This window comes from Lemur catta, chromosome 1, assembly GCF_020740605.2.
Source record: "Lemur catta isolate mLemCat1 chromosome 1, mLemCat1.pri, whole genome shotgun sequence".
Taxonomy (NCBI): Eukaryota; Metazoa; Chordata; class Mammalia; order Primates; family Lemuridae; genus Lemur; species Lemur catta.
In genome coordinates, this window is record NC_059128.1 from 156,435,125 (window position 1) to 156,461,175 (window position 26,051).

General features: G+C 40.7%; 1 protein-coding gene across 4 annotated transcripts in view; it reads left to right on the plus strand.

The window, feature by feature from the left end:
- THRB (thyroid hormone receptor beta) overlaps nucleotides 1-26,051 on the plus strand; it is a 357,640-nt gene that overhangs the window by 312,307 nt on the left and 19,282 nt on the right. For 3 of the 4 annotated variants that reach the window (XM_045537904.1, XM_045537896.1, XM_045537913.1), the window contains 3 exons: nucleotides 13,303-13,403; nucleotides 18,611-18,758; nucleotides 21,643-21,848. In XM_045537904.1, the coding sequence (XP_045393860.1) occupies nucleotides 13,303-13,403; nucleotides 18,611-18,758; nucleotides 21,643-21,848 (455 nt within the window). Of the gene's footprint in view, nucleotides 1-157; nucleotides 591-13,302; nucleotides 13,404-18,610; nucleotides 18,759-21,642; nucleotides 21,849-26,051 lie in introns of those variants that run through there. The other variant, XM_045537891.1, reaches the window with a different exon arrangement.

Below are 26,051 nucleotides of genomic sequence, written 5' to 3' on the forward strand. Positions count from 1 at the left end.
CTTTCCAGTATGTTTGGATGGCAGAAGACCTCCAAAGACACCTCGGTCTAAATAGGATTTTAGCACATCAGGTGCTATTACAAAGTAAAGCAGGCTGGGTTGCTGTGTTGGTGGTGGTGTTTATTCATCTTCCCTTCTCATTTCATGTGTATGTATGTATGCTTCTCGGTGTATATGCCTGGCTCTTGGGGTGTATGGGGCTGGTGAATGCATGTGTAGAGTGTGTGTATATGTAAAGTAGAAACTGAACCAGGGTAACAAAATGAACTACTGTATGCAAGAAATATATGAAGTGCACCCAGCTGCCGGCAGCAATTGCTACATGCCATCCACTGATTATTACGCGTATTTTGAAGATAGTCCGGGTTACAGTGGTTGCGATGCTCAGGCTGTGCCCGGTAACAACATATATATGGAACAGGCCTGGGCAGTGAATCAGCCTTATACCTGTAGTTACCCTGGAAACATGTTTAAAAGCAAGGACTCTGACTTGGACATGGCCCTGAATCAATACAGCCAACCTGAATATTTCACTGAAGAAAAACCTACTTTTCCTCAAGTGCAGTTGCCATCGTACTCTCAAAAAAAAGGTAGGGACCATTTCTGCTTAAATGTGTTCAAAGTTTCAGTGTTTGTTTCTGTCTTGTTTTAAAGTTGCAGCTTATATCAGCTTCCTCAAATCTTTGAATTTGAACGCTGAATATTCGAAATTTAAAACAGCAGTAAGAGAGGTTGCTAGGTGATTGAAGGACTCTGCGAGCACCAAGCTTTCCAAGCACTTTTTTTCTTCATATATGAAAGCTGGATTCAGTTGGTTTGCTAGGCTGTATTTTGCATGTGTGTGTATATATTGCACACAGTGAGTATTGTTGGTTTCTTTGCTGAAGAAAATATGTAAAAGTTTTCCTGTTGATGGATAGGTATTGTTGGCATTTGAAGTGGGATAATTCTTTCGAGTTCAGGTTCAGATTAAAAACTCATTTAACTTTTTCTTGGCATTCCATATGAAAAGTTTATTTTAGTTAACTAGTAACATATTTGGGGGATTTCTTTGACAGTACTATAATGTTGATATGCTAGCATTTGTAAATGTGCATTTTAATATATTACTTATCCTTGTAAACTGTAAAGAATCGGTAACCATATCAAACTGTAAGAATGTAAAATTCAAACAGAAACTGACACACTCTACCTTGCCATTGTGTCCCTAAAGTTTAACATGTCTGCAATCATGTCAAATGAACTCTCCATATGAAAGAAGGTGAACTATCCTTCAAAATATCCAATATTAAAACAAATGCAATATCCATTTATCTTAATAGACACTGTGGCTTTATAATGCTATTTAATTTTCTATCAGTAGAACATTTCTTGTATTATAAAAAAATAAAAGAGGCAAACAGGTTGTACTCAGGGAACTACTGCCAGATAGAAATGCTTTTGAAAATAGTGTAAACTCTAGTGCAGATATGCCAGAATCTCATTTTTTCTATATATGATCTATAGGATATTGCATATGGAGCCAAATTTACAGGTTTCCATAATTTGTAAGAATATTATGCCCTTTGACATTCAAAGGTAAATTTGTCTCTGAAATTAATCTTACAACATAATGTGATTTATTTAATTGTGGTGCGTATAAAACTTATCATTTGTTTTTCTTAATATGACTCTATAATTAAAAGCAGCCTGATATGAAAACAAATAAAAAAGATTTTTAACAAACTAAAACTAAAATCCCTGTTTAATTTTTACCAGATATGGTGCTATTCTATAAATTCCAAATATGAAATATGAAAGGGATTATAGCATAAAACATATTCAGACTTGTTCATCTATATTTTCATTTAGTTTTGCATTCTCTTGAAGGGCATCAGAATTTCTCATTTATTATGAAGGACACACTGGGTAATTCCCTTAATGGGGATATTTGAGATAGATTGAGTGTGTGTTCTCTATTTCATTTAATATTAAATTACTTTAAGTAATTTTCCTTTGAAAAGGAGAAATTAACATTGCCTCATTAAACATACCTGGATATGCCTTTTGTACTGTTGTAGGATCGCAAGAAAATACTGGTGTCTGTCTCTCTATTTGGACATTCTGTTATTCTTAAAAATTCTTGCAGAACTTTTCAGACTCTTTTCCCTTTTGTATTTTCACTATATTTTCTTTAACCAGCACTGGGGAATATTTGCTTATAAAATGTTAAACCAGGGATTCTTTACTAATTAATCTGATGCATGAACTAGAAGAAAAGACACACTGTATGCATATATTGATGTAATTTCAAAGCCATATGCCATTGAAAGGCCACTGCCACCTGCCAAACTCACTAAATCAAAGCAGGCAAATATTCTTAAATGCACTATTATTTACTTTTACAAGTCTTCAAGTAAATCCCAGTAAAACTAAACCCAGCTGTTAACTGTCTCTTAGGACAAAAGGTCGTACCCAACATGTTGATCCATATTGATCCACTATTGATTTTTGTTGTGTTGTAGGACATCAATAGTGTCTCATTAAGGCAAAATTAAGACTATAAACAGGTGTTCAGTGGGGCAGGCCTCATTTTCCAATTGGATTTTTATCTATTCATGATAGACAAAAATTCATAATTGCTTCATCTGTGTTTGTTGCTGTCACTACAGCTTTATAAACTCTTTAATAATGCAGCTGTCTTAACTTTTTCTTTAGTTTTATAAAGATGGCTTATGCTCTAGCCTTTGTTTTCTAGTATGTAGAGAAGGATCATAATCTTGTTTTTTACAAAAGGTATTATAGGTACACACTGATGACATAAAGTAAGGCTACACTGCCCAGTGTTACGAGTGGTTATCTTAATTGGTAGACTTTTGAATGACTTTTAGTTTTCTTTGGGTTGTTCTATGTTTTTACATTTGTAGCCAAGAAGGGGAAAAGTTATCAAGTCCCTGAACCATTAAGAACATAAACTAAGGAAGAGTCAGACTGAAGTTCACTGAATCACATTTAAAATAAAACTGCGAGATTCGAGGAGGGAAAAGTCGGTGTAATTTTCACATTGAGGAAGCCTGAAATACAGAATATAATGTCTGACTTATTTTTCCTATGGAATATGAGAAAATAAATTTTTAATTCTCAAAAGTTAGGGACAAACAAAAAGAACGCTACCATTCACTCAGAAGATGTGAGCTCCTTATTTGTTGCCTTTCAAGTAACATCGCTATGATCTGTTACGTTGACATCAGTCATCACAGAGCCAGTTCTGCTTGCACACTTCTGCCCCCCACACCCCCGCCCCGGGTCCGGGGGAAGGAGAGAATAAGTGTGGCCACCAGCGGAGGACAATTGGCAGCCAAGCTGTTGTCCCTTCTCCTTTGTGGCTGTGGTTTCCACAAAGTTAAAAGTTGACCTTTTTCTTTCCTTTGTTATTCTTTTTCTTTTTTTGTAATTTAGAAGGTTGTTTCCACCAGAAATTCCAATGACATTCCAAAGTTCCCAAACAGCTTGCATCTGGCTGCTCTGAAGGCAGCTTTGCCCATCAGCCCCTCTGTCCAGTGAGGGCACTGACACAGAATCCTCCCCACGAGTCTGCCCCTGTCAACTTCCCCCCACGGGAGACTTGGCTTCGCCTTCTCCAGGCCATCTTACTTTATAGAAATTGCACGTTCAGAAAGTTGCTAGAGTCTTTGCATCAGAGTTGGTTATCATGCCCAAGAGAGTAAGAATTTCCCTGTTTTTAAGCCAGGATCAAGGAGATGGGGTATATTTGTCATGTCCAATTTTGCTTTTGATTGTACACGTTCTTGCGCTATAGCCACATTTTTAGTTTTGCTGGAAGAAAAAATCATAACTAAAGGAGAAACTCCACAGAGACCTGCACTTTCTGAATCTGATTTCATCGATCCTCTGACTCGGAGACAGACTTCTGTCTTTTTTCATGTTCTGTAGCACTGCTGATTCCATGTGAACAATTGTATAGACATTAGAAATGAAAATTATTTATAAATGGTAAGGTGGGGGATGTTTGAAGTGACCCACATCAAGAGGATTGGATTAAAAAGAAGAGTTAAGCCCCAAAGAAATACAATTTCTAAATAGAATTTATTTGGCCTGTTTTAAAATTGAAGAATTGCTATACAGTAGAGGTAGAGGTATGGAGGCTCAAGGTCTGTCCCCCCCCACCAAAAAAAGTTACATGAGAAACAGGTACCATTAAACCCTAGAATCACATTCAGTCTAGTGAAAAGCAGTAAGGAAAGTAAACCCAAAAACAGAAGATGTATGAATCCATTTTGCAATCACTTGAACCACAAACTTAAGCGTGGATCAAATTCTTTCAATTTCTCTTTCTCAGTCTTTCCCTCCCTTCCCTTCCTCTCCCTCCATTGCATCTCTCTGTCTGTCTTCCTCTTTCTCCTCCTCTCTCTCCCATCCTTACTTTTCCCCTCGAGTAGAATTTGTTTAATTTAAACACAGATGCGATCAGTCCACCCAATAAACTGTTGAGTATTGCAGAAATCTTCTCTTTAAAATGCAATACCTGAGTGTCTGATGCAATCGCAGATTTTTCTACAATGTGTATATAATTGTAAGGATGCTGACGGAAGGTTAGGCTTGTAAACTAGGCACTGCCACTCATATACTAGTAAGAGACAATACCACTACAGAAAACAATACAACAATTTTTTAAAATGCAGAACATATTTGCTGTACAAAAGGTGAAATGAAAATGCCTCTTGGCACCCAGAAATAAAAGCAAAGTTAGGAGGAGCAATAGTTTCCAAACCAAGTCCCAGTGCAGACAAAAGCAAGAGCTGATTCTTTTTCCTTTTCTTTTCTGATTTCTTTTTCCTTTTCATACCTTGTCGGTATGTCAAAGGCAGGTCCTTCGGAGATTTCGCTGGGTGCCCTAACCTCATCCAGAGCTTGCATTGCCACTCCCCACAATGAACGCTAACGGTAGGAGCCCAAGGCATTCTGAGCAAAGGGAGTCAGATGCCTGGCAGGCTTGGGAGGAAATGGTGGCTCTGTTAATTTCCTGCATGTGGCTTCCACATCTACCACCTTGCATGCACATCCACCTCTATGAATGCTTTTCCGCAGTCACACTCAATGCTTTTTTCTCAGCTCCCAGCACTCAAGTGCATTCAGCCTGAGGTCAGGCTGCTTCCCACTCTACCATCCCGTCTGGTCCAGATTTTATGACCCCATCTTCTTACGGGTCCTCTGCTTCAGCAGTGGCCACGTGATGTCTGTATTCTTCCTGTCTCCAGAGCCTCGTGACTGCTGAGCTTCCGTGCGCTGTGCTTGGCACAACCCTTATCTCAGCTCCCTCCATACCAGCTGCTTCAGAGAATTTCCTCCGTTCTCCTGGAGACTCCCAGCACCTGCTTTCAAGCAGTCACCACACCATGCCCCCTTTCGCTACCTGCAGATACCTCCCATGTATCGTCCTGTGCTCCTCCTCTCCGTATTCATGCCGTCACCCTCAACACATTCTGCTTCCAGCCACCCAGTGGCAGCTCTTCCCCATGCTCTGCACCTACCACACGGCTTCTTCTCAAGGTTGCAGGCCCTTTGCCATGACCTGTTAGGTGAAACGCAAATTCTGTCAACTGTTCCCTGCCCTAAAAGGTTCCATTTTGATTCTGGCTTTGTGCTCATATCCACACCCTCTGTTCCAGAAATCTTGGCCAGTCCATGGGTACTTTTCTCTGCCACCCCGCTCCCATTTCTTTTTTTTTTTTTTTTTTGAGACAGAGTCTCACTTTGTTGCCCAGGCTAGAGTGAGTGCGGTGGCGTCAGCCTAGCTCACAGCAACCTCAAACTCCTGGGCTCAAGCAATCCTCCTGCCTCAGCCTCCCGGGTACCTGGGACTACAGGCATGCACCACCATGCCCGGCTAATTTTTTTTTATATATATATGTTTTAGTTGGCCAGATAATTTCTTTCTATTTTTAGTAGAGACGGGGGTCTCGCTCTTGCTCAGGCTGGTCTTGAACTCCTGACCTTGAGCAATCCACCCGCCTCGGCCTCCCAGAGTGCTAGGATTACAGACATGAGCCACTGCGCCCAGGCCCCGCTCCCATTTCTGAACCAATGATTCTTTCTTCCAGCTACCACCCACTGCCAGCCACACCCCAGTGGGCCACCTGGCCACCCTCAGCCTGCAGCACTTTATGCCACTGACTCAGCTCATAGCCCTCCAGCCTCTTCCAGTAGCCAGCACCACATTGCCTCCGTCAGCCCCACTCCTAGCCAGCCCTGCCTTCAAAGGCCGGTTTCCCGTATTCTATACCATAGCTCTGAATCATTTGTGTAAATCACCTTTTTTTAAAAAAAATAATAATTTAACCATAAGGTGTATTAGACTAGTGTTTCTCAACCTTGTCACTATTGACATTTGGGGCCAAGTAATTCTTTGTTGTGGTGGCTGTCCTGTGCATTGTAGGATGTTTAGCAGCATCCCTGGCCTCTGCCACTAGATGCCAGTAGCACACACACACACACACACACACACACACATACACACAGTTGTGCCAATCAAAACATGTCTCCAGACATTGCCAAATGTCCCCTGGAGGGAGGCAAAAATCTCCCCCAGTTGAGAACCACTGTATTAGTGGCAAAGAAGTTACTGTTTAGAGAACATCTGAAGTAAAAGATCTTTTTGTAATGTGAAAAATCCCTCCTTATTTGTCAAATGACATGTTTAGATTTTTGTATATTGAGTTCTTGCAAAGTGGAGTACCCCTGAACATACATACACATGCAACACAGTCTTACATACATGTTATTATAGATCATTTCTATAGGTTCTCCTCATCATATATGCTTGTTTTTGTCAAATCTATCTAGATCATAAGCACCAGGAAGGCAATAACCTCTTTTACTCACACTCTGTAAAGTACGCGTCTAGCATGGCTCCACCTGCCGGGAGATCAGTACAGCTTATTACAGCAGTGATGCTGTATTGATGACAAGTGCAACAGCTTTTCGTCTCGTATAACATATGGCTGAAGGGCTGCTAACCCACATTTTCAAAGCTAAGACCTTGAATCTCATTCACGATGGATTTTCACGTAAAGAAAAGGCACGCGTTTTTCTCAAGTATTCAGGACGGGAAGTAACTGCTGGCGCATCTGTATGAGCCCAAAGCCATAACTTGCCCCTCACGGCAAAATCAGAGGCAACTGTCGCCCATTTCTGGTGACCCTTTCTGCTTCCCTCCCCTTCTTGGCTCTGCTAATAACTTTGCCTTCCCGTTTTCTAACCCACGCCCTCTTTTAAAACAGGAAATGATCTCATTTGGTACCAGGGTTCTGAAATTCCGGTGCCCACAAGGACCAGAGAGCTGATATTAATGAGAGAGAGAGCAGGGTTGTTTCATAATGGCTGCTGAATTCAAATTGTTCAACCAAGACAGACAATGTTTATATGTTATATGATAAGAATATTTCTCACTTCCGTAAAGAAATATGTTCTCCTTTGTTTTCCTCAAACTACTTTTGTCTTTCCACTTTAGATAAAGATAAAAATTCTGTGAAATATTTCTTTACTTATAAATATTACTTTACTTATAATGCAAGAACCAAGGTAAATGACAACTGGCGTTCAGCCTCAGAGTGTCTGTACGGAGCTAGAAAGGACGTTTCTTTCTTGGGCAGCAGGGCCGCCTCCTCTGGTCAGTTGATCGTTGCTCTGTGAGAATTGGGGCTCAGTGTTGCCAGATCTTCCCATTTTTCACATGAAGCAAGAATTCTGGATGTTATGTGAAATCTCCTGGTTTTAAAATTGGCGAAGATTTTTTAAAACACTCTTCGAGCCAAATGCTGTAGACTGCCACTGCGTGCACCCTTTTGATTAACATTCTGACTGAAACTCATTATATCAACGTATTTCCTTTCTTAGTGATTTGCATCTTCAAGTGTTTTAGCTCTAATTGTGGATTGAAAGTTTATGTCAGCCATTAAGAATTTGAGGCTACAGGGACAGGGAGAAGAAAGTTGCACTAGGGATTTCTTGTGCATTAAACTATATTATGCCACACCTGGCCCTAAAAATTAAAAAATTTGTTTTAGTTTCAAGAATTCTTGAGTCAGAAGAAATAATCCAAAACCTGCTTTGTTTCTGTTGCTGCCCCAAAAATTTAGATGGAAATCCAGAGTCCCTTGTCTTTTTGTCCTCACTCTCTTCTAGATTGACACCCCCAACCTGTCCTTCTCTGCCCCCGCAATGCTGTAGGGCTCGAAGTCTTGGGGTTCAGTGTCTGCTGTCACCCAGCACCATGGGCCCAGCCAGCCACAGGGCAAAGCATAAAAGGAAGAAGCTCGATGATTCCAAGATGGGAGTGGAGAGGGCAGGAAGACAGTGGTTGTTCTGAGGAAAGATTTTATGAAGCGGGACCCCCCTGGGGCAGCTCTGCTGGGGATTAGCGAGCAGCAATGAAAGGCCTTCAGAGGCAATGCTGTTTCCAGTTTCTTACACACAGTAGACCTGTAAATGTTTCTTAAATGAACAAATGGATAGATGGTTTAATTAATTAATATAGTGTTTATCAAAGCTTGGTACCTAACACCAAGAATTAATTGTAAAAGGAATCAGGATTAGCCTTTCACCGTTTTTAAGTATATAAAGAAATGGCAGAGGGAAGAAGGTGCCAGTGGAAATAAAGCTTCCATCAGAAGGGTCTGAGCTGCAAGATGAATTGAGGAGGTTCAATACAAAATCAGAAGAATGCTAATGATGTAGCTGCCTCAGGGGTGTTAAAATATAGTCCTATGCTATATCCTGTCCCAAGCCACTCAGGGTTCTTGCTGGCTCTGAGTTGATAGTTCCACAAGATGAATCAGCAACTCGGAAACTTCTTCACTTTTTTGAGCTGCCCAAACTATTTGCCACTACCAGAGATAACAGCTGCTCCCTCAAGATGCCACGACTGGTTCTGCTAGGCAAGTAGCCTTACACAGAAGGTGAGACTAGCCAGATTGGAAAAGATTCCTGAACTCAGCTCCTCTCCCCTGCCCCTGCATCTAGTCTCCTAGGCAGCACCTTCTACCTTAGATCTATCTTCAAGATGAATCTGCTTTGTATTCTATTCCCTAAGGGCCATGTGTCTGCCAAGGTGACAAGAGGTACCAGTGTTTTTCCTCCTAGGACCTAGGATGCTATTATAATTCCCTCAAGAGAATTGAACTAGCCAGCCTTCTGATTTTAGCCATAGAGGAGAAAGCATTGAATCTAGTGTAAGCCAAGAAGCCAAGTTTACTACGTGTTGCATGATTTGCAGTGCAAACGTACAAAGCTTTCCCCCTCTATACACATTTTATTCTCAAGTCCCACTGAGAATAAAATTTCCAAAATTAGTGTTAGCTGCAACATGGGTGAACCTTGAAAACATTATGCTAAGTGAAAAGCCAATCACAAAAAACCACATAGTGTATGGTTCCATGTATATGAAATGTCCATATTAGGTAAATTTGTAGAAACAGAAAGTAGGTTAGTGGTTGCCTAAGGCAGAGGGAAATGGGGCAGGATGACCCCTAAATGTATTAAGTTTCTTTTTGGAATGATGAAAATATTCTAAAATTGATTGTGGTGATTGTTTCACAATTCTGTGAATGTGATAAAAGCCATTGAATTGTATGGTATGTGAATTATATCCTAATAAAGTTGTTACCAAAAAAAGTATTTTTTAAAGTTAATAATATTTTACCATGTCAACCTATTTTATATACAGGATAGTACTTAGCAATTAACCAGACATTGCCAAATGTCAACTGAAAAAATCTCCAAGTCCTGTGTTGAACAAACAGATGGAGTTTGCTTTTATAAAAATACGCTTGATACAGTGGGAGCATAGTTTATTAATCTGAAAACTAATGCATCTGAGCCAATAAGAATTGAGGAAAATGTATCATCCTTGAACTGCCACATATTGTCATGGGTCTTAATTGTTTTCTGGAGGGTTATTAATCAGGCTCCTTTAGCAGTCACCTGGAACAATTTGCAGGTGCAGTTCTTCAGATGAAGAGTGTAGCTTCAAGGATTATATCTCTTCTGTTTGATTCTAGACAGAACTTAAAACTAACATTATAATAGCCACTAGTGTCCCCTCCTGGCCACAGAACTAATGCTACATGTGCATTTTCCTTACTTGGGCATATCAGCCACCATGTGACTGATTTGATGAGTATGAAAGAGGAAAAAAGATGGAGACACTGAAATAAACCAGCAAGAAGTGGTTAAGTTCTCCAGTAGAATTGGTTTGCACGTGATGTTGTCAAGCACATTCAGTAAGCTTAAGAGCATCCCCACCTACCTAGTCATTAAGTGTGGGATGTCATTCCCTCATAGAAGTTGTTTAATGATGAATAATGGACTTATGCGTAATGATTGATGTATCATTGCCTGCGCTGACTGTTTTGGATAAATAAGATGGTTCAGAGTTAATATTCTCGAGAAAAGAAAGGAATGGGTGGGGTGCACGAGTATGATCAAGTAAGCAACTGCCACCAACTTAAGCAGATGTTTCTGTAGAAGGTTTGATGATTTAACTAAAGACATTTAATCACCTCCACCCACCAAGAAGATGATCTAGGAGAAATAAGAGAATAAAGCAAACCACCTGTCAGCCTAGCAGTCAAAAAAATGGAAGGAGGCCATTCCACGCACTGATTGAATTATTGTTGGACTCCAGGGTTCACAAGAACCTTAAAGGTTAGTCTGACCATTTACTTACCTTGCTTAGCTACAGAGAGGAAGAAATCTTCAGACTCTTGCTGCCAGTGCCAAAAGTTAAAGCCAGAAGGTCTGATGAGATCGGTTAGGGAATGTGAGGTGAGGGTGAATTACCTGCATCTTCCCAACTCTGGTTAATGTTCTCAGACACCATGCGTGGCCCCTCCCAAGGTATGTCCCACAAGCAACGCAGTGTCCAACTGTACTACAATTAGTTCTCACGTGTGAGATTAGCGGGAAATGCCTTGTGCCTTATTTTCCCTTATTTCTGTGTTCTGTACTTGATACCAAGAACTCAAAAGTCTTTACTCTGTTGGATCAACTGTACATAACCTCGAGGTATAGGAGGTCAAGATGTGCGTTTTCTTACGTTAGTATCTGTATTCCATCTGCCTTTACCAGGAAGGTGCTTGGTTTCATGACTGAGTTACTTTGCTGCTTTAAAGTTACCTTGTGCTTTATAAGTAGGTCTTTATATGTACTCCTGAGCAGACATCTTTGCCAACACTTGTTATTGTCTGTTATTTTTGTTAAAATTATCCTAGTGAGTGTAAAATGGTACCTCATTGTGGTTTTCATTTGCATTTCCCTGCAATGATATTGAGCATCTTTTCATGTTCTTTTCTTCATGTTCACCTCTCTTTCTCTCACTGAGGAATGACCAGGGCTAGAGAAACAGAACTCAATTGCTTATGAGTTCTTAAAGGAAGAAACCATATCTTACTTATTTTTATATTCTCAACATCTGGCATAATGCTAAACACATAGTAGACACTAAATAAATGTTTGCTGAATTCACAAATAGATGGATAATTGAATGAACACACATATCATTCCAGATCCCTTTTTTTCCTGCCCAGATCCTTCCCAGAATTCCCATTTATTTTTTTATTTTTTTTTTTTTTTTTGAGACAGAGTCTCGCTCTATTGCCCAGGCTAGAGTGCCGTGGCGTCAAGCTCACAGCAACCTCAAACTCCTGGGCTCAAGCAATCCTTCTGCCTCAGCCTCCCGAGTAGCTGAGACTACAGGCATGTGCCACTATGCCCGGCTAATTTTTTCTATATATACTTTTAGATGTCCAGATCATTTCTTTCTATTTTTAGTAGAGACAGGGTCTCGCTCTTGCTCAGGCTGAGAATTCCCTTTTAAAAAACGTCTGACGAGAGTTTTGAAACCCTTGAAGTGAACTCAACAGATGAATCATGGGTTGCATGATGCAAAAGTAAAACTAAGACAAGCTGTGATATTTAAAAATATAATCCTGTACATTATCAAATCTCACTTTGAAATCATTTATCTGTCTCATAAGAGGGAACATTTTTCTAAATTAAAGTCTGGGCAAAGTAATTTCTAAGAAATTATTAATAGGATGCCTTTCTTCTGTTTACTTTATGCCTTTTTTTCTGAAAAGTAAGCTCTCACTAACCTAGTTTAATAAAAGGTCTATGAAAATGTCATGGTGAAATACACAATAAGTCTTCAGTCATTTCAACCTAGCTAATCTTTATTGAAACCAAGAAGAGTTTACTGAGTCAAAAAACTTCATAAGGACCATGATCAGGAGAAAGAATGATTTTGTTTTCTCAGCCTCTCCCTTCACATCTCAACAAACCACGCCCCGTTTTGATGTGCTGGTCTTATCTAAAGCTATGCACTTCTATGGTGAAAGGTTGATAAACATGCGAAACTGAATTTGCCCTCTGAATCCGTTTCCTGTGGAGCACACAGGAAACTCTAAGCGAAAGGGAAGAAGCAAAAGCAGATGGGATGCAAGAGGCTTTTCTGGTTTTTTGTTCTTAAATTTTAGCTTCCTGGGTCAAGGAATCTAAACTAAGAAAATCTTTGTACACTAATAAAGAGCGTTATCATGGTTGGATTTTCTTTTTTCATTAATAAATAAAATCTCTGTTATTCCACGATACCCAATGTTGTTGGATTGTGTATCATAATATCACACGTTTGCCTAATTTATTTTTAGGCAACCTTATTCATTCTACTTAAAGTTAATGCTCCATTTTTAGAAAAAGACCAGGATAACTTGTACTACAGGACTGGAAGTTAAGAGATTTGGGTTTTAGACTCTGTTAATAATTTCTAATGTGACCCTGAGGAAGGCCAAACCTCTGAACTCCTGTTTCCTCAACTTAAAATACTTCATCATCTCCCAGGACCTTTTCCAGCTATAAAGTTTTCTGAATTTATTGCATGGTACCATAATTCCAAAGTGGATCAAGTCTTTTAAGAACTAGTTCTGAAATAAGCCTTGTGAAAGAGATAGGGTTATCTAGAATTCATAGTGCTCCAGGTGTTGCAAATCCTGGCCTCTCTACGTGATTCATTGCCTCTGCAACCTTCCCACCATTCCCACCTGCACAGCAAGAATGGGTACACCTATTTTTAAGGCATTCTGAAATCCTGGGCTTGACATTAACTCTATGAGCATCAGATAATTACCATTTGGTTTCATTAAGTCTTTTCTGTCATCACTTCCTCTTGGCAAACCAACTACCTATAGTGTATCTTTGACTTTAACATGATACTGGTTTTTCACGTTCCTCTTTTTATCTCCTTCACAGGGTACATCCCCAGTTACCTGGACAAGGACGAGCTATGTGTAGTGTGCGGTGACAAAGCCACTGGGTATCACTACCGCTGCATCACGTGTGAAGGCTGCAAGGTAATTTCCCTGGGTCCATGAGCACAGAGAAGCCCAGCCCAGCCCCCTTCCCCCCACCCCCATCCTCTACCCCTGCCCAGGGTCCTACCAGAATGCAACATTAAGTTCAAGTTCAAATTAAAACCAAATTCCAACATCCATGGCTGTGATCATCCAGGTATCTGATTGTGCTCTTCATTTTTGACATGTTCAAGAAATGAATTTTTTCCCAAATCATAAGTAACTAAACAACGTTTATGTTATGTTATGTTATGTGATGTCTAGTTTCTTTACCTCTGCAAGTGTTTTTAAAACAGGAAGAGAATCAATAAAATAAAAAGAAACTAACTTTTACCGTGGGTTTAAAAAGCATAGATCTTTTCAACCTGTTGCCATCCCAAGAAATTACTGTTTCTCTTTCTGTTTCATCTACAGTGTTTGAGGAGACAGATCGTACGCTACCACAAGCTGTTTTCCACCCTTAATCTGGGTGAATATGCTCACTTTTAAGGGTTCCAGTAGGGAATATTTTTGAGGCCACTTAGATTCAATTATGTTCTGAAATTATCCAAATTGGCTTTCTGCACAGCCCGCAGTCAGTAAGATTCTCATCATCCATTGGCTAATTTATGCTCTACAGACCCATCTTCAGGAAGTACTTGACAAGAATAGACTAGTCCGTCCACTTCCCGAAAGGGAGCCTAAATTTGCCTACTTACAATCTTCATCAACAAAATGAAGACATGCTTTCTGGAAAATGTCTTTTAGTCCAACAACCTAGCCTGGTAAATGAAGTCTACCATGCAGGTAAATAAAGCTCAACCCAGGGCTGTATCCAGCGTTCAGCTAATGCTTTATAAATGAAGAAGTATTTAAAGTCAGGGAAGGACTTTTAAAATAGTTTTTTTGTTAAATGTTTTATTTATCTTTTATATTTAAAACTAAATTTTCAAAATATATAAACCCTAAAGCAAAAATTGTATTAAAATTTATAAAACAATTCCATCTCCCCTCCTCGCTGACCTCCTCTTTTCCTCTTCCCTTCTTCCACCACTCCCTTTCTGCCCTTTCTGCTAAACCCCAAAAATCAACCAGGTAGCTTGGTTTCAAACCACTGTTGTGCTCCATTTTCCCAGTGGAAGATTTTCCATGTAAATTCCCTGTTGAGATGATATAGCCATTCGAAAGAGGTATTGTCTAAAGTCCCAAGTCCTTATATCTGCAAGACTGTTTTTGGAATAAGATGTAATCTGTTCTCATTCATCTAAACTCCTTTGATATGAATTCATAGTCCTTTAACAAAGATTGGGCTAAAGATCGCCATTACATCTATGAAAATAATGTCTTAAGGGATTTAATGAAACTAATTATAAGTAAGTTCTGGCTATTTATTAATTAGGAGACTTGCAGACCATCTCTTCAAAGTATAATTTTATGGGCTTGACTTGAAATTAATAAAACTACATAACTTTAGGTATATTCTCTCATTCCAAATGCTCAGTAATTCAAACTGGTCTTTTTTCAAAATTAGCCTCAATTCATAAGGCTTTACCTACCTGATTATACAGCACTGAAATTCTTTTAAATCAGTTTCTAATGGGGAATTTTGAATTCTGGGAGAGACCCTATTGAAAATTCCATTTAATATTTAATTCCCAAAAATGACTCTAAGGAGTGAATGCGCCTTACAGAAGACTTAATGCGTTATTAGCAATTGACTTAAACAAAGGGAGAATGGAGCCTATTAACCCGAGTCCCTGCCTCACAGATGTCTTCATTGTGATCAAGAAATCAACTGGCCTCTTTTCTCAAGATTGCAAGATGTTTGGGGGCTGATTAAACAGAGATTTTCTTAAAAGAAAAAAAATCATGTAGCAAAAAGCTAGATTTCTCAGCCCCTGTGCCTTTATCTCAGATCAGAATCCTGTTTGATGCTTTCATATAAAATCAGAAAAGAATGGTTATGTGGATCATTTAATATAATGACAAAGGATCTTGGGAAAAAGCAAAAGAGTTTTTCAAATGAAACACAGTTTTTAAGAGTGGTGAAATAACCAATGAGCACACACGTGCATAGAGGGAAATATAACCCCATGGAAATCAATGAGGGGGGAAGGAGGGTGAAAACCTACCTTAATGGGTACAGTGAACACTATCTGGGTGACAGGCACACTTATAACTCTGACTTAAGCATTACAAAAGCCATCCTTGTAACTGAAAACATTTGTAGCCCCATAACACTTTGAAATAAAAAAGAGTGGTGAAATGTGAGGAGGGTTATGCTTCATATATTGTTTATCCAAATGTATAAATGAGTATGAGGAGACTCTTTTTTGCCCATTTCTGCCCTGACAACAGTGAAATCTTTTGGAGATATCTTCCCTATTACAATGTGCCAATTTTTATGTATCTTTTATAGAAAGAATGTTGACACTGTCCCACAGTAAACCATTTTTTAAGGAAGACTGCCCAAAGATTGAACTAGGAGAGTGACTTAGCTTCTTACCACATGGACTAGCGCACCATCTCAAAGCACTAAAAAATGGACCTAGTTTTTTTCAGAATGCCAAGAAACATGTCTGATATTTATCTATAAACGTAAGACCTCTGCTCACCAATAAATCATCAATGAAATATATGCCCTTATTTATTTTCTGAAGCATCTCTGTCGTCAGCTCACTTCTAAAGGTTTTTTTTTTTTTTTTTTTTTTAAGTAACTAGACTATTTTAGATGTCTTCTCTTCAAGTTCACTTACAGGAGTTAATTTTTGTCACTTTTTAAAATTAAGGGACCTGGCATCTTTACATTTACTCAAATGAAATAGTTCCTTATCATATGTCAAATATGCTTTGTTATAGCTTAGGGGAAGCCAATATCTTAAAAGAGATTTGGTCCATGAAGTGCCCAAGAAAAGTCATCAGAGGTAGGCCACAGAAAAGATGGCACGATAAATAGTAGAGCTAGCCACCTCTTTTTCTGAAATCAGCAAAGTATAAATTATTTCATTCATTCCAATAAAAAGTGCACAGCGTAGCCCTTTTGAAGAAGTAGATGTTACCCTTGTGTCTGGTATCTCACATCTCATTTTTTTCTTTGCATTGTCTGACTCTTCAATATGATCCCTGCTCTGTGCCAACCCCAGAACATGGGTCAGCATTGGGGGAGAAAAGGGTCTCCCAAAATTCAGATAGATTAACAATCTTCCTATCCTTATAGCAGCAGTCGACATGCTTGCTGGATGTGTTGGACTGTAGCATTTGCACCTCGAAGGAAACTTTGCCTCCTCCAGAGGAGGAGTGCTCCCCTGCCCCTCTCCTCCCTGTCTGACATACATCTTCTTGCTGGGAATTCTGGGTTTTGTTTTTGCCCTCCTTTACCTTCCTTGCACAGAGAACAACAGAGGTGGAAAAGGGAGGGTCACAGAGAAGTTTGTGCTTCACCTTGTGGCATGCTCTGGCAGTCATGCTTTGGCAGGATGCCCACCCTGAACACCCAGGAAAACATCTCAAATAGCTGCCCCATGTGTGATAGTGAATCTTATAACATCATTCAAACTAATGGACATAAAACCAAAATAAAATACGAGTTTAGCTATTAGAACTCAAACAATGGAAATGACAAGTGATTTGCACACATGCCCCCAAATCAAGTGCATTTGTCTCAGTTATTCCTGAAATTTTCCCATTTTATTCTGCTTTGCCCAATGTAAAATCCTACCTTGGACCTTTTCATTATAAGGAAGAACTTTTGTGATTGAGTGAGGAATATGCAAGCGGGTATGTGTAAATAATCAAAGCCAAAGAAAATGAAACAGGGTGATAAAAATTGGGGCTGATCTAGGTCAACTGGTATTTATGCAACAAAGTTAGAGTCCTCTTCGAGGTTTAGCAAAGGACATCTATCAAAACTTGTTTTGCCTTGCTATTGTACCAAAACAGAACGAAGTTTTTCTTGAGGGGTGGGTGGGAGGGGACTATTTATAATCTGTTCATCTAAAACATTTAAATAATACAGTAAAATTCGCCTTACTTTATATCATACGAGCAGTTACACAAATGAGATTTGGAGTGTGACTCCTAGGTTGCAGGCCAAGGTCCAGCATGTGCTTCCCATGTGATTGGGGGCAAGTAATTTAACCTGTCTGAGGCTTAGTTTTTTTAGTCCCTGCAATGGAGATGTTAAGAGCATCTCCCTTCTAAGGTTTGGGGGAAGACAGAAGGATATGGAACCCATCTGCAGTGCTCTGCAATGTGCCCTCACTATAAGTGCTCGCTGCTCTTGTTATTAATAATTTCTACAATACAGAGTACAGTTGCCAAGACTTGGGCGCCATGTCCAGAAAGGTTCTAATGCAGCACACCCTTGAGACTATTATATAAATCATCCAATCCTAGGACTAAATAATGTCCTCAGACAATACAGTGGCACTCTCTAGTGGCTTAAGAAAGGAAGAAACATACTGAACTTGTAGGTATGTGTCTACAGACACTAGAGAGAAAGAGTGCTATAAAAGGAAAAACCCCAATGCAATGAGCTATGGAAAAAATTTGGTAGAAAACAAGGAATTTTCTACTCCCCAAGTACTATGGTTTAAAAGGCTAAGTGAACTAGTTACAGCCATCTCAAGAGTCAAAAACAAAAATTAAACTAAATCTCTAAAGACAGTTAATGCATCTATTTAATTACCAAATGACTAAATTGCTAATTAATACAATATTACAAATATCTAGCTCTTTTATTTATTTATTTATTGGTCTTGGATCTGGCTCTATTATTTCCCAGTATAAGGTAGCAAAACTCCTTGTAATTTAATTTAGCAACATAATTATGACACTCTATGAAACAAAACAATATAATTTATTTATATGATTCAATAATATAAGGAATAAATAAGATAAGAAATATAAATATTAAATATATAAATAAATAATATAGGAAAAAATAAAAGCAAGCACTAGATTTTCCTATTGGCCTCTTTTCCTTGAATGAATGCCAAAAAAGGCATTGACCCTGTAGTCCTTTGATCCTGAGTCCTTTAGCTCAGATTTAGAATTCTCTAGATCCTTTTGGGCCGATTGTCCCATATTTGAGTACATAGAGCTAGGGATCCAGATACAGGTTAAGGTCCAGGACAATTCATCTCATATTTATATGGACACAAAATTCCGGAATCATGTATTTCTCTAAAATATGAAACTATTGTCTTGGGTCTTTCTTTTTCGTGTAGGGTTTCTTTAGAAGAACCATTCAGAAAAATCTCCATCCATCCTATTCCTGTAAATATGAAGGAAAATGTGTCATAGACAAAGTCACGCGAAATCAGTGCCAGGAATGTCGCTTTAAAAAATGCATCTATGTTGGCATGGCAACAGATTGTAAGTAGACCTTCATTTGCTTCATATTCAAGGAGTGTCGATTGGGAAAGGGTTTGGTTCAAGGAGAGCAACCGGGCAGAAAAGAAGGCAGGAATCCGCGTGGACAGAGAGGGGAATACCTTGCTTTCCCGAACACCCCTCACTCTCTGTATCCAGGCTTGCCCTGAAAGGGAGGTGGGAGCCATTGCTGGGTGCTTTCCATCCTATCCGTCTCCCATCAACTCCTAACTCACAAAGTATCCATATACGATGGGGAGGAAAAGCAGTTAAATTACCCCTGTCACGTTTGCAGGACTGATCGTCCGCAGCACTCTGTTTGCGACAGAGGTTACAAATGAGAGCTTCACACCCAGCATTCATGTGGTGAGAGCCTCACGTACTAGTCCTAATATTTTTTTCCAAAGGAGAGACAGGGATTCATTTTGTGGACATTTTTGGAGATGGGGCACTGGCAGAAAACATCGTGTTCAGAAATTTCTGAAGAATGCAAAGTTGAGTGCTATTGCATGAGTCATGCTGCAGTTGGTTGTTTGTTATATTTTTAGCAATCAAGACATTCTGAGCTGAAGTTGTCCTACCCAGTTTTCAAAGTGCTACAGCATATGCTGGTGAGGTTAGCCCTGGGGTCTCTTCTCCCCACACTGTGCGAGAAATGCACACCAGTAACTTTAATTACTCTAATCATAAAAATAAGAATCATGTCATTCAGAATGTGTGGCCTGCCTTTTGCCAGGCATTGGTGTTAGTGGTTTCTACTGCCATAAATTTTTTGCACATTAGTGAGAGATTCCAACTGTTAGCTAAAAAAGAAAAAATGAAAGGTAAAAAGGAAAAAAAGAAAATGCAATGAGAATTTTTCCTGTTGAAAGGAAATAATCATGACTATATTTATATGATAGTGTTTTTTCAGCAAGAACAAAAAAATATGTGTGGAATGTCCTTTAATGTCCCATTAAAGAAGACAGAATGAAGAATCTTGAAAAAGGAAGAGGGTGTGTCAGGGTGTTAGGCTGGAAATCCTGGGTTAGTCCCAACCACTGGCTGAGTTTGTTCTTTATCTTTTAAAGGCTTCCAGCCCTTGCCAACAATATGCCTGATGAGGATAGGTGAATATGATTGACTTAGAGCCAAATGCTTAGATGTGTCACTACAATGAAGTGGTATTATTGAAGATCCATCTCACTGTTTTATTTTGAAATTTAAGATATGATTGTTTGTGAAGTTAAAGAAAACTCAGTGTTAATCTAGACTGTGTGGAAATAGATCTATGTGGAATAGGGCCCCTTACTTGCTTGTGAGGCATTATAAGACCTCAGGCTCTATAACCAGAAAAACTTCGGTTTGGGTCCCAGATCTGTCACTTACTAGCTGTGTGACCTTCAGAATTAAGCCCTAGGTTTCCCTTCTGTGAAATCATTGCCACCCTGTAGGGTTGTTTTCAGGATTAAATTAGGTAACGCACATGAAATGCAACATTCCCTGGCACACTGGAAGCACTGGGGAAATGGGGCTATGGGTGTGATAACCTATTCCTCCTCTCCCTTTAGTGAGGGAACCAAAATGACTTAACTAACTCATATTGTCCACATTTGTAGATGTTCACATGACTTTGACAATCCAATCAAATCTAGATGATCTGGAATTCAACTTTCTATTTATGGATTAGCTGGGCACCTTGGTTCTCTTCCTCCTGCTATGTCTGCTTTTTTTCTTTTCCTACCAGGTCACACCTTCATCAAGAAATGGCCCTAGGACAATGATGTGGTAGAACTGGAGTCAGGAGTCCTGGGTCTTGCCTTGGCTCTGCCAGGAACTTGCTGTGTGACTTTAGGCAAGTCACAACCTCTCTGGATCAATTTCCTCCCCTATGAAAGGAGACAGCTGGACTAGATAATATCCAGGGTCTCTTCCAGTTCTAAAATACTATGACTCTGTAATTTAAAACCCAAACCTTTCTATTCCATTGATAGTTACTAAAAGTCTAGTGAAATGGTTTTGTTTTTGGAAATTAACTACAGAAAATAGGTTTCTTGCTACCTGCCCTTCTTATTTTCCTTTTGCCCAAAGATAAAAGTGATGACTACATTTACTGAGCATTTATAGTGCATTATAACATTGAATACCCTGTGAAGTGGATATTATTGATCTCATTTTATATAGGAGGAAATGAAAGTTCAGAGAGCCTAAGGAACTTGCCAGAGGTCACACAGCTAGAATGTGATGGTGTCAGGATTCAAACCCAAGTCTTTTTAGCTTCCACAGCCTGGGCTCTGTAGCTGCCGCTGGTGGTTGACCAGGCAGAGAGCAATGCAAAGCAAGTACCTGTGTGGCCCAGGAGAGGCCCAGCCACATTCCATTAGCCCGTAGGGGAGCCATGAAGAGTTTGGATCCTTTCCCCTCTGAGGAGCGGATCATGAGCCTCCCATCTCCTGTTCCGTAACTTTTCTTTAACCTGAGGTTCTCCTTCCCAAGCACCATTTTAAGGGAGAAGGGGAGGACAGAAATCCCGAGAGAGAATGCGATGACGGGCTAGACAGATTTACCTGTGATCCTACAGGCAGTATGGATTTCACCTCCCTCTGCTTCCCTCTGTCTTAGGGCCACCCTCTGTGGAGCTGGAGTGCCCAGTGACCACGTCCCCTCAGGGCTTTGTTTTGAGAAGCTGGCTGGGTGTGGGGAGTTTGGCACCAGGGCTCGTGTTGGTCAATGTCTAGTCAATGGCAACTTGCTGGTGAGGAGGGGAATGCCCCAGTGTGACCCACCCCGTGAGACCCACGAGCCATCTGCGAGTCGGTGGCCCCCACCCCGGGGACTCCAGGACTGTGGTCTGCCACAGGCCTTGGGACTGTCTGTGTGCCTTCGCTCACCTTTCTCCCCCTCCCAGTGGTGCTGGATGACAGCAAGAGGCTGGCCAAGAGGAAGCTGATAGAGGAGAACCGGGAGAAGAGACGGCGGGAAGAGCTGCAGAAATCCATCGGGCACAAGCCGGAGCCCACGGACGAGGAATGGGAGCTTATCAAAACTGTCACTGAAGCCCACGTGGCCACCAATGCCCAAGGCAGCCACTGGAAGCAGAAGCGGAAATTCCTGGTAAGCCTTCCTTGCACGGCTGGGTATCAGTTTAAGTGCCAGGTGTTTTCTACTCCAACTCATTAAGTCCTCATGACCCCGGGGGTACTGGCGTTATTGCGCTATTCTATCGATAGGAAAACTGCAGCTCTGAAAGGTCAAGTAACCTGCAGAGCCAGGGTTTGAATCCAGATCTGTACGAGAACAAAGGCCTCTCCTACCATCCACTCTGACTCACTGCATTCTAAAGCTGTTTCTTAGGCCACATAATCTTAGTCTGACTAGTCCTGGACCAAGTAATTAGTAAAATTTTTACCTGCCATCTTTTCTTTTTTATACTCATTTCTTCTCTCAGATGCCCAGTATATGCATATTTAGTCTTCTAAAGTCACTCCAAAATACCTTCTTTAGAATAACCTCTAGAATGAAATGTCCCCTACCTCAAGTATATTTTTATATCAATAGGTGTCAAAAAAAATTTTTTTTTTTTTTTTGAGACAGAGTCTCACTTTGTTGCCCAGGCTAGAGTGAGTGCTGCTGGCGTCAGCCTAGCTCATAGCAACCTCAAACTCCTGGGCTTCAGCAATCCTACTGCCTCAGCCTCCCAAGTAGCTGGGACTACAGGCATGCACCACCATGCCCGGCTAATTTTTTCTATATATATTTTTTTAGTTGGCCAGATAATTTATTTCTATTTTTAGTAGAGACGGGGTCTCGCTCAGGCTGGTCTCGAACTCCTGACCTCGAGCTATCCACCCGCCTTGGCCTCCCAGAGGGCTAGGATTACAGGCGTGAGCCACCGCGCCCAGCCTAGATGGCAAAAATTTTAGCTTAAAAGAAATGAGCTTGAGTCCAGGAAGACAATGTGCATGGGGAATGGGGAAGGGGAGGGGAGGCATATGTAGAGAAAATAGACTTTTCCAGACCCTTGGAATATGGATGTTTAATATTTTTTAAAAAGTTAACAGTTGTGAAAGCCCTTCCCATTCATTTCTCATTTGGACTTCATAGTACCATGAGGTAGGCTGGAATTACTATCCCCATTTTACAGATACATAAACCAAGCCCAAGGCCTGAAGTGGCTTGCCCAAGATCACATGGCTAAAAGTTAGACCCAAAAGCCAACTCAGGTCTTGCAGTTCCAAGTACAGGCTCTCCACTCACCTTAGTAGATGGACTGCCTGCCCCAACTGCTGTCTGACCATCTCAGGGACTGACCCTGGTCTTAGTTTACAGCGTGAAACCCTTTGTGAGTGCCTCACTGAGCACCAGCATCACATATTCTGTGGGTCCAGTTGTATCCCTAGGGGACATTGGAGAACTTCCTATCTGAACAGGAAGAGTGATATAGTTATCCTTGTACCTCAACATCAACATTATAATGAGATAGGGGTTTTTGTTGTTGTTAGAACAATATAACAACAACCTTAAAGGAAATTTTGGAAAGACAAAGCCTACCCATAATACACCTGCTCTTTCAATTACTTTCATTGTCAGGAAACAATAACGCCAGCACTTTGTTGATGGCTTCGACTAACAGCAATGTTAGCAAACACTTAGATGGCCCTTACTATATGCCAGGTACTATTCTAAGTGCTTTTCATACATTAACTCCCTATACCAACCCTGTATGTAGATGCAGTTCATATCTCCATTCTCCGGAAGAGAGAACTAAGGCAGAGAAGTTAAGGAAACTCTCCTGAGCTCCCACAGCTAGTAAGTGGTGGTAATGAGTGCAGCAGGCTTCAGGGCCTGTGCTCCCACCCACTACCCTGTGCAACCTCAAACCCAAACCCAAAAAGACAAAAGCTCCTTGGAGGAGCAGCCTCTTAGTGCCTTGATCTTACATCTTCACCCCTACCCTGGTATATTTGCCAGGAAATTCAAAAACACTAATTCCGGATCAGTAGACCAATTCTAACTTCATATGTTTGGGGCATAGGCTGGTCTGTGATCCCTTTGAACAATGGATTTTGGCAGAAGTGTTACTTGAGTGACTTCTAAGGCTGGGTCATAAGAAGCCTTGCAGCTTCCACTTGGGTCTTTTGGAGGGGGAGGTCACCCAGTCCCTCATAGCAGTTGGCTATGTAAAGAAGCCCAACTCTGAGACCACCATGTTGTGAGGAAGCACAAGCTAGCCATGGAAAGAGGCCATGTAGAAAGAGAGGTTCCCAACCGGCCCAGACACCAGAAATACGAGTAAAGGAGCCTTCAGATGATACCAGCCTCTGCTGCCATTTGATGGCAACCATTTAAGGGAGCCCTCATAACAACCTCCCAGCGGCGTCCATCAATCCCCAGAACTCTGAGAAATAATAAAATGTTATTGCTTTAAGCCACTAAGCTTGGAGGTAGTTTGTTACACAGCAGTAGATAACCAGAACAGAACTTGTAAACATTTGTTAAACTGAACATGCAGCTCCATTCGCCCATCCTTGGAGACAGTACACTTAAGCCCTGTGTCTCAGCCAGTTTACATATTTACACACGGTTTCTGCAGAAAGGTGACTCCAATTGAGTATTTATGCTCAGGATGAAAATGTCACTCTTTTGAGTGGTGAATTCGTCCTGCAAGGACATTAAGAATCTTTACTTAAAGACAGCTTTGCTAAATGGTATTCAGGTACCAAAAGTTACCCACGTACTGAACAGGCTTTTACACATTAGAGTTTTCATCTCCCGTGAAGCTGATACCCCTTTTTTGGACTTACAACACTGCTACATGTGTTATTTCATTTATTTTTATGTGTTTATGTCCCATCTTTTTCTGAGAAAGAAGTTGAGGAAGGCCATTATGTTAATAATAGTATAATAATATGTCATATGGGATTAAAAATTATACGTTGTCATAAAAGCTAGAAGTATTCATTTATATGGAATGGGTAAGTAGCTTATTCCCCAAAAGGAGCTACTTCATCATTTTTCACCCTAAGACCAGGACTCAAGTCAGAAGTAGAGACAGTGGTTTGCGTTGGGTTTTAAATCTATATTTGGGCCTGAGAAAATTAGAGTCTTTGGTAAATGAGGAACTTTTGCAAAAGCCATTCAGACTTCCATAATAAATCTAAAGCCACTCTCTAAAACTACTTCCAAAGACATAGAAATTATACAATTTTCTAGTTTTTTCCAATCTACTCAAATCACTGAGGCTACAGAAATGTGCAGTTCCACCACCAGCAATGCACGTGTGATGACAGTGATGATGAAGAGGAGAAGTGGCTGTGAAGGAAACAAGCAGCATCTGATGCCAAACAGGGAGAGCAGGTCTCTCCACCAGGGGTCCCTCCCTTCTGCGCCTCCAGGAGCAGGGAGATGTTTGGTTTGGCGTCAGCCTCATACCAGCCACAATCTTGTCTATTGACACTGTGTTATTATTGCCTGTTGACATTGTATCATTATTCTGCTTCCTTAGTTCTCATGCAAAGGTGTGGCTTTGGATGAATTCTCTACCCAAGTATAAAATGTGACCTTTAGAAGTAGGCCTGCCCTAATTTTCCCTGGCAGAGCTACTGTCTGCTTTCACACATTCTCAATTGGTGTAGCCTCAGACAAGGGGCATGAGCAGACGGGTCTGGCAGGGTGGGTGGTTTGGCCATGTGTGGTCTGTGTGGACAGGTCATAGGACAAGTGCGATCAACTCAGGCAGGCATATGTCACCCAAAGTTATTATAATCCCATCAGAAGAAGGCAGGGTAGGCTAGCAGTCAGTGAATGGGGATTGGAACCAGACAGCCTGGGTTCAGTGCTTACCTCTGTTGCTTTTACAGCTGTGTGACTTTGGGCAAGTTATTTCACCTCCCTAAGGCTCAGTTGCCGTATGCCGTTACAAATGGCATAAAGTAATACAGGTGATCTAACGCTGCTTGGTATATCGTTAACCACTGAAGTGGTTACTACGTGCATCATTCCTACCACCACCCTCGTCACCATCTTATTTCTGCTCATCCCCGGAAAAGGGTGAGCCTGCAGTCATGTCCAAAGGCCCAGGGACCTTGAATCACTACCTGCCAGGTCTTCCCACCCAGCCTTGCAGAGGTGCGAGAAGACACCCCATGAACAAGCAGAGGAGGGGAGAGTCCTGTCTGGCCCCACACCACTCTGCATGTGCCAAAGAACTGCCTTTTCAAGCCAAGAAGTCCTTGGCTCTTAGCCAGCTACTCAACGAAGAAGTCAACTGGCAGCGTTCCCTACTCGCCTTGAACAATACTGACGAAAGGGTCAAAG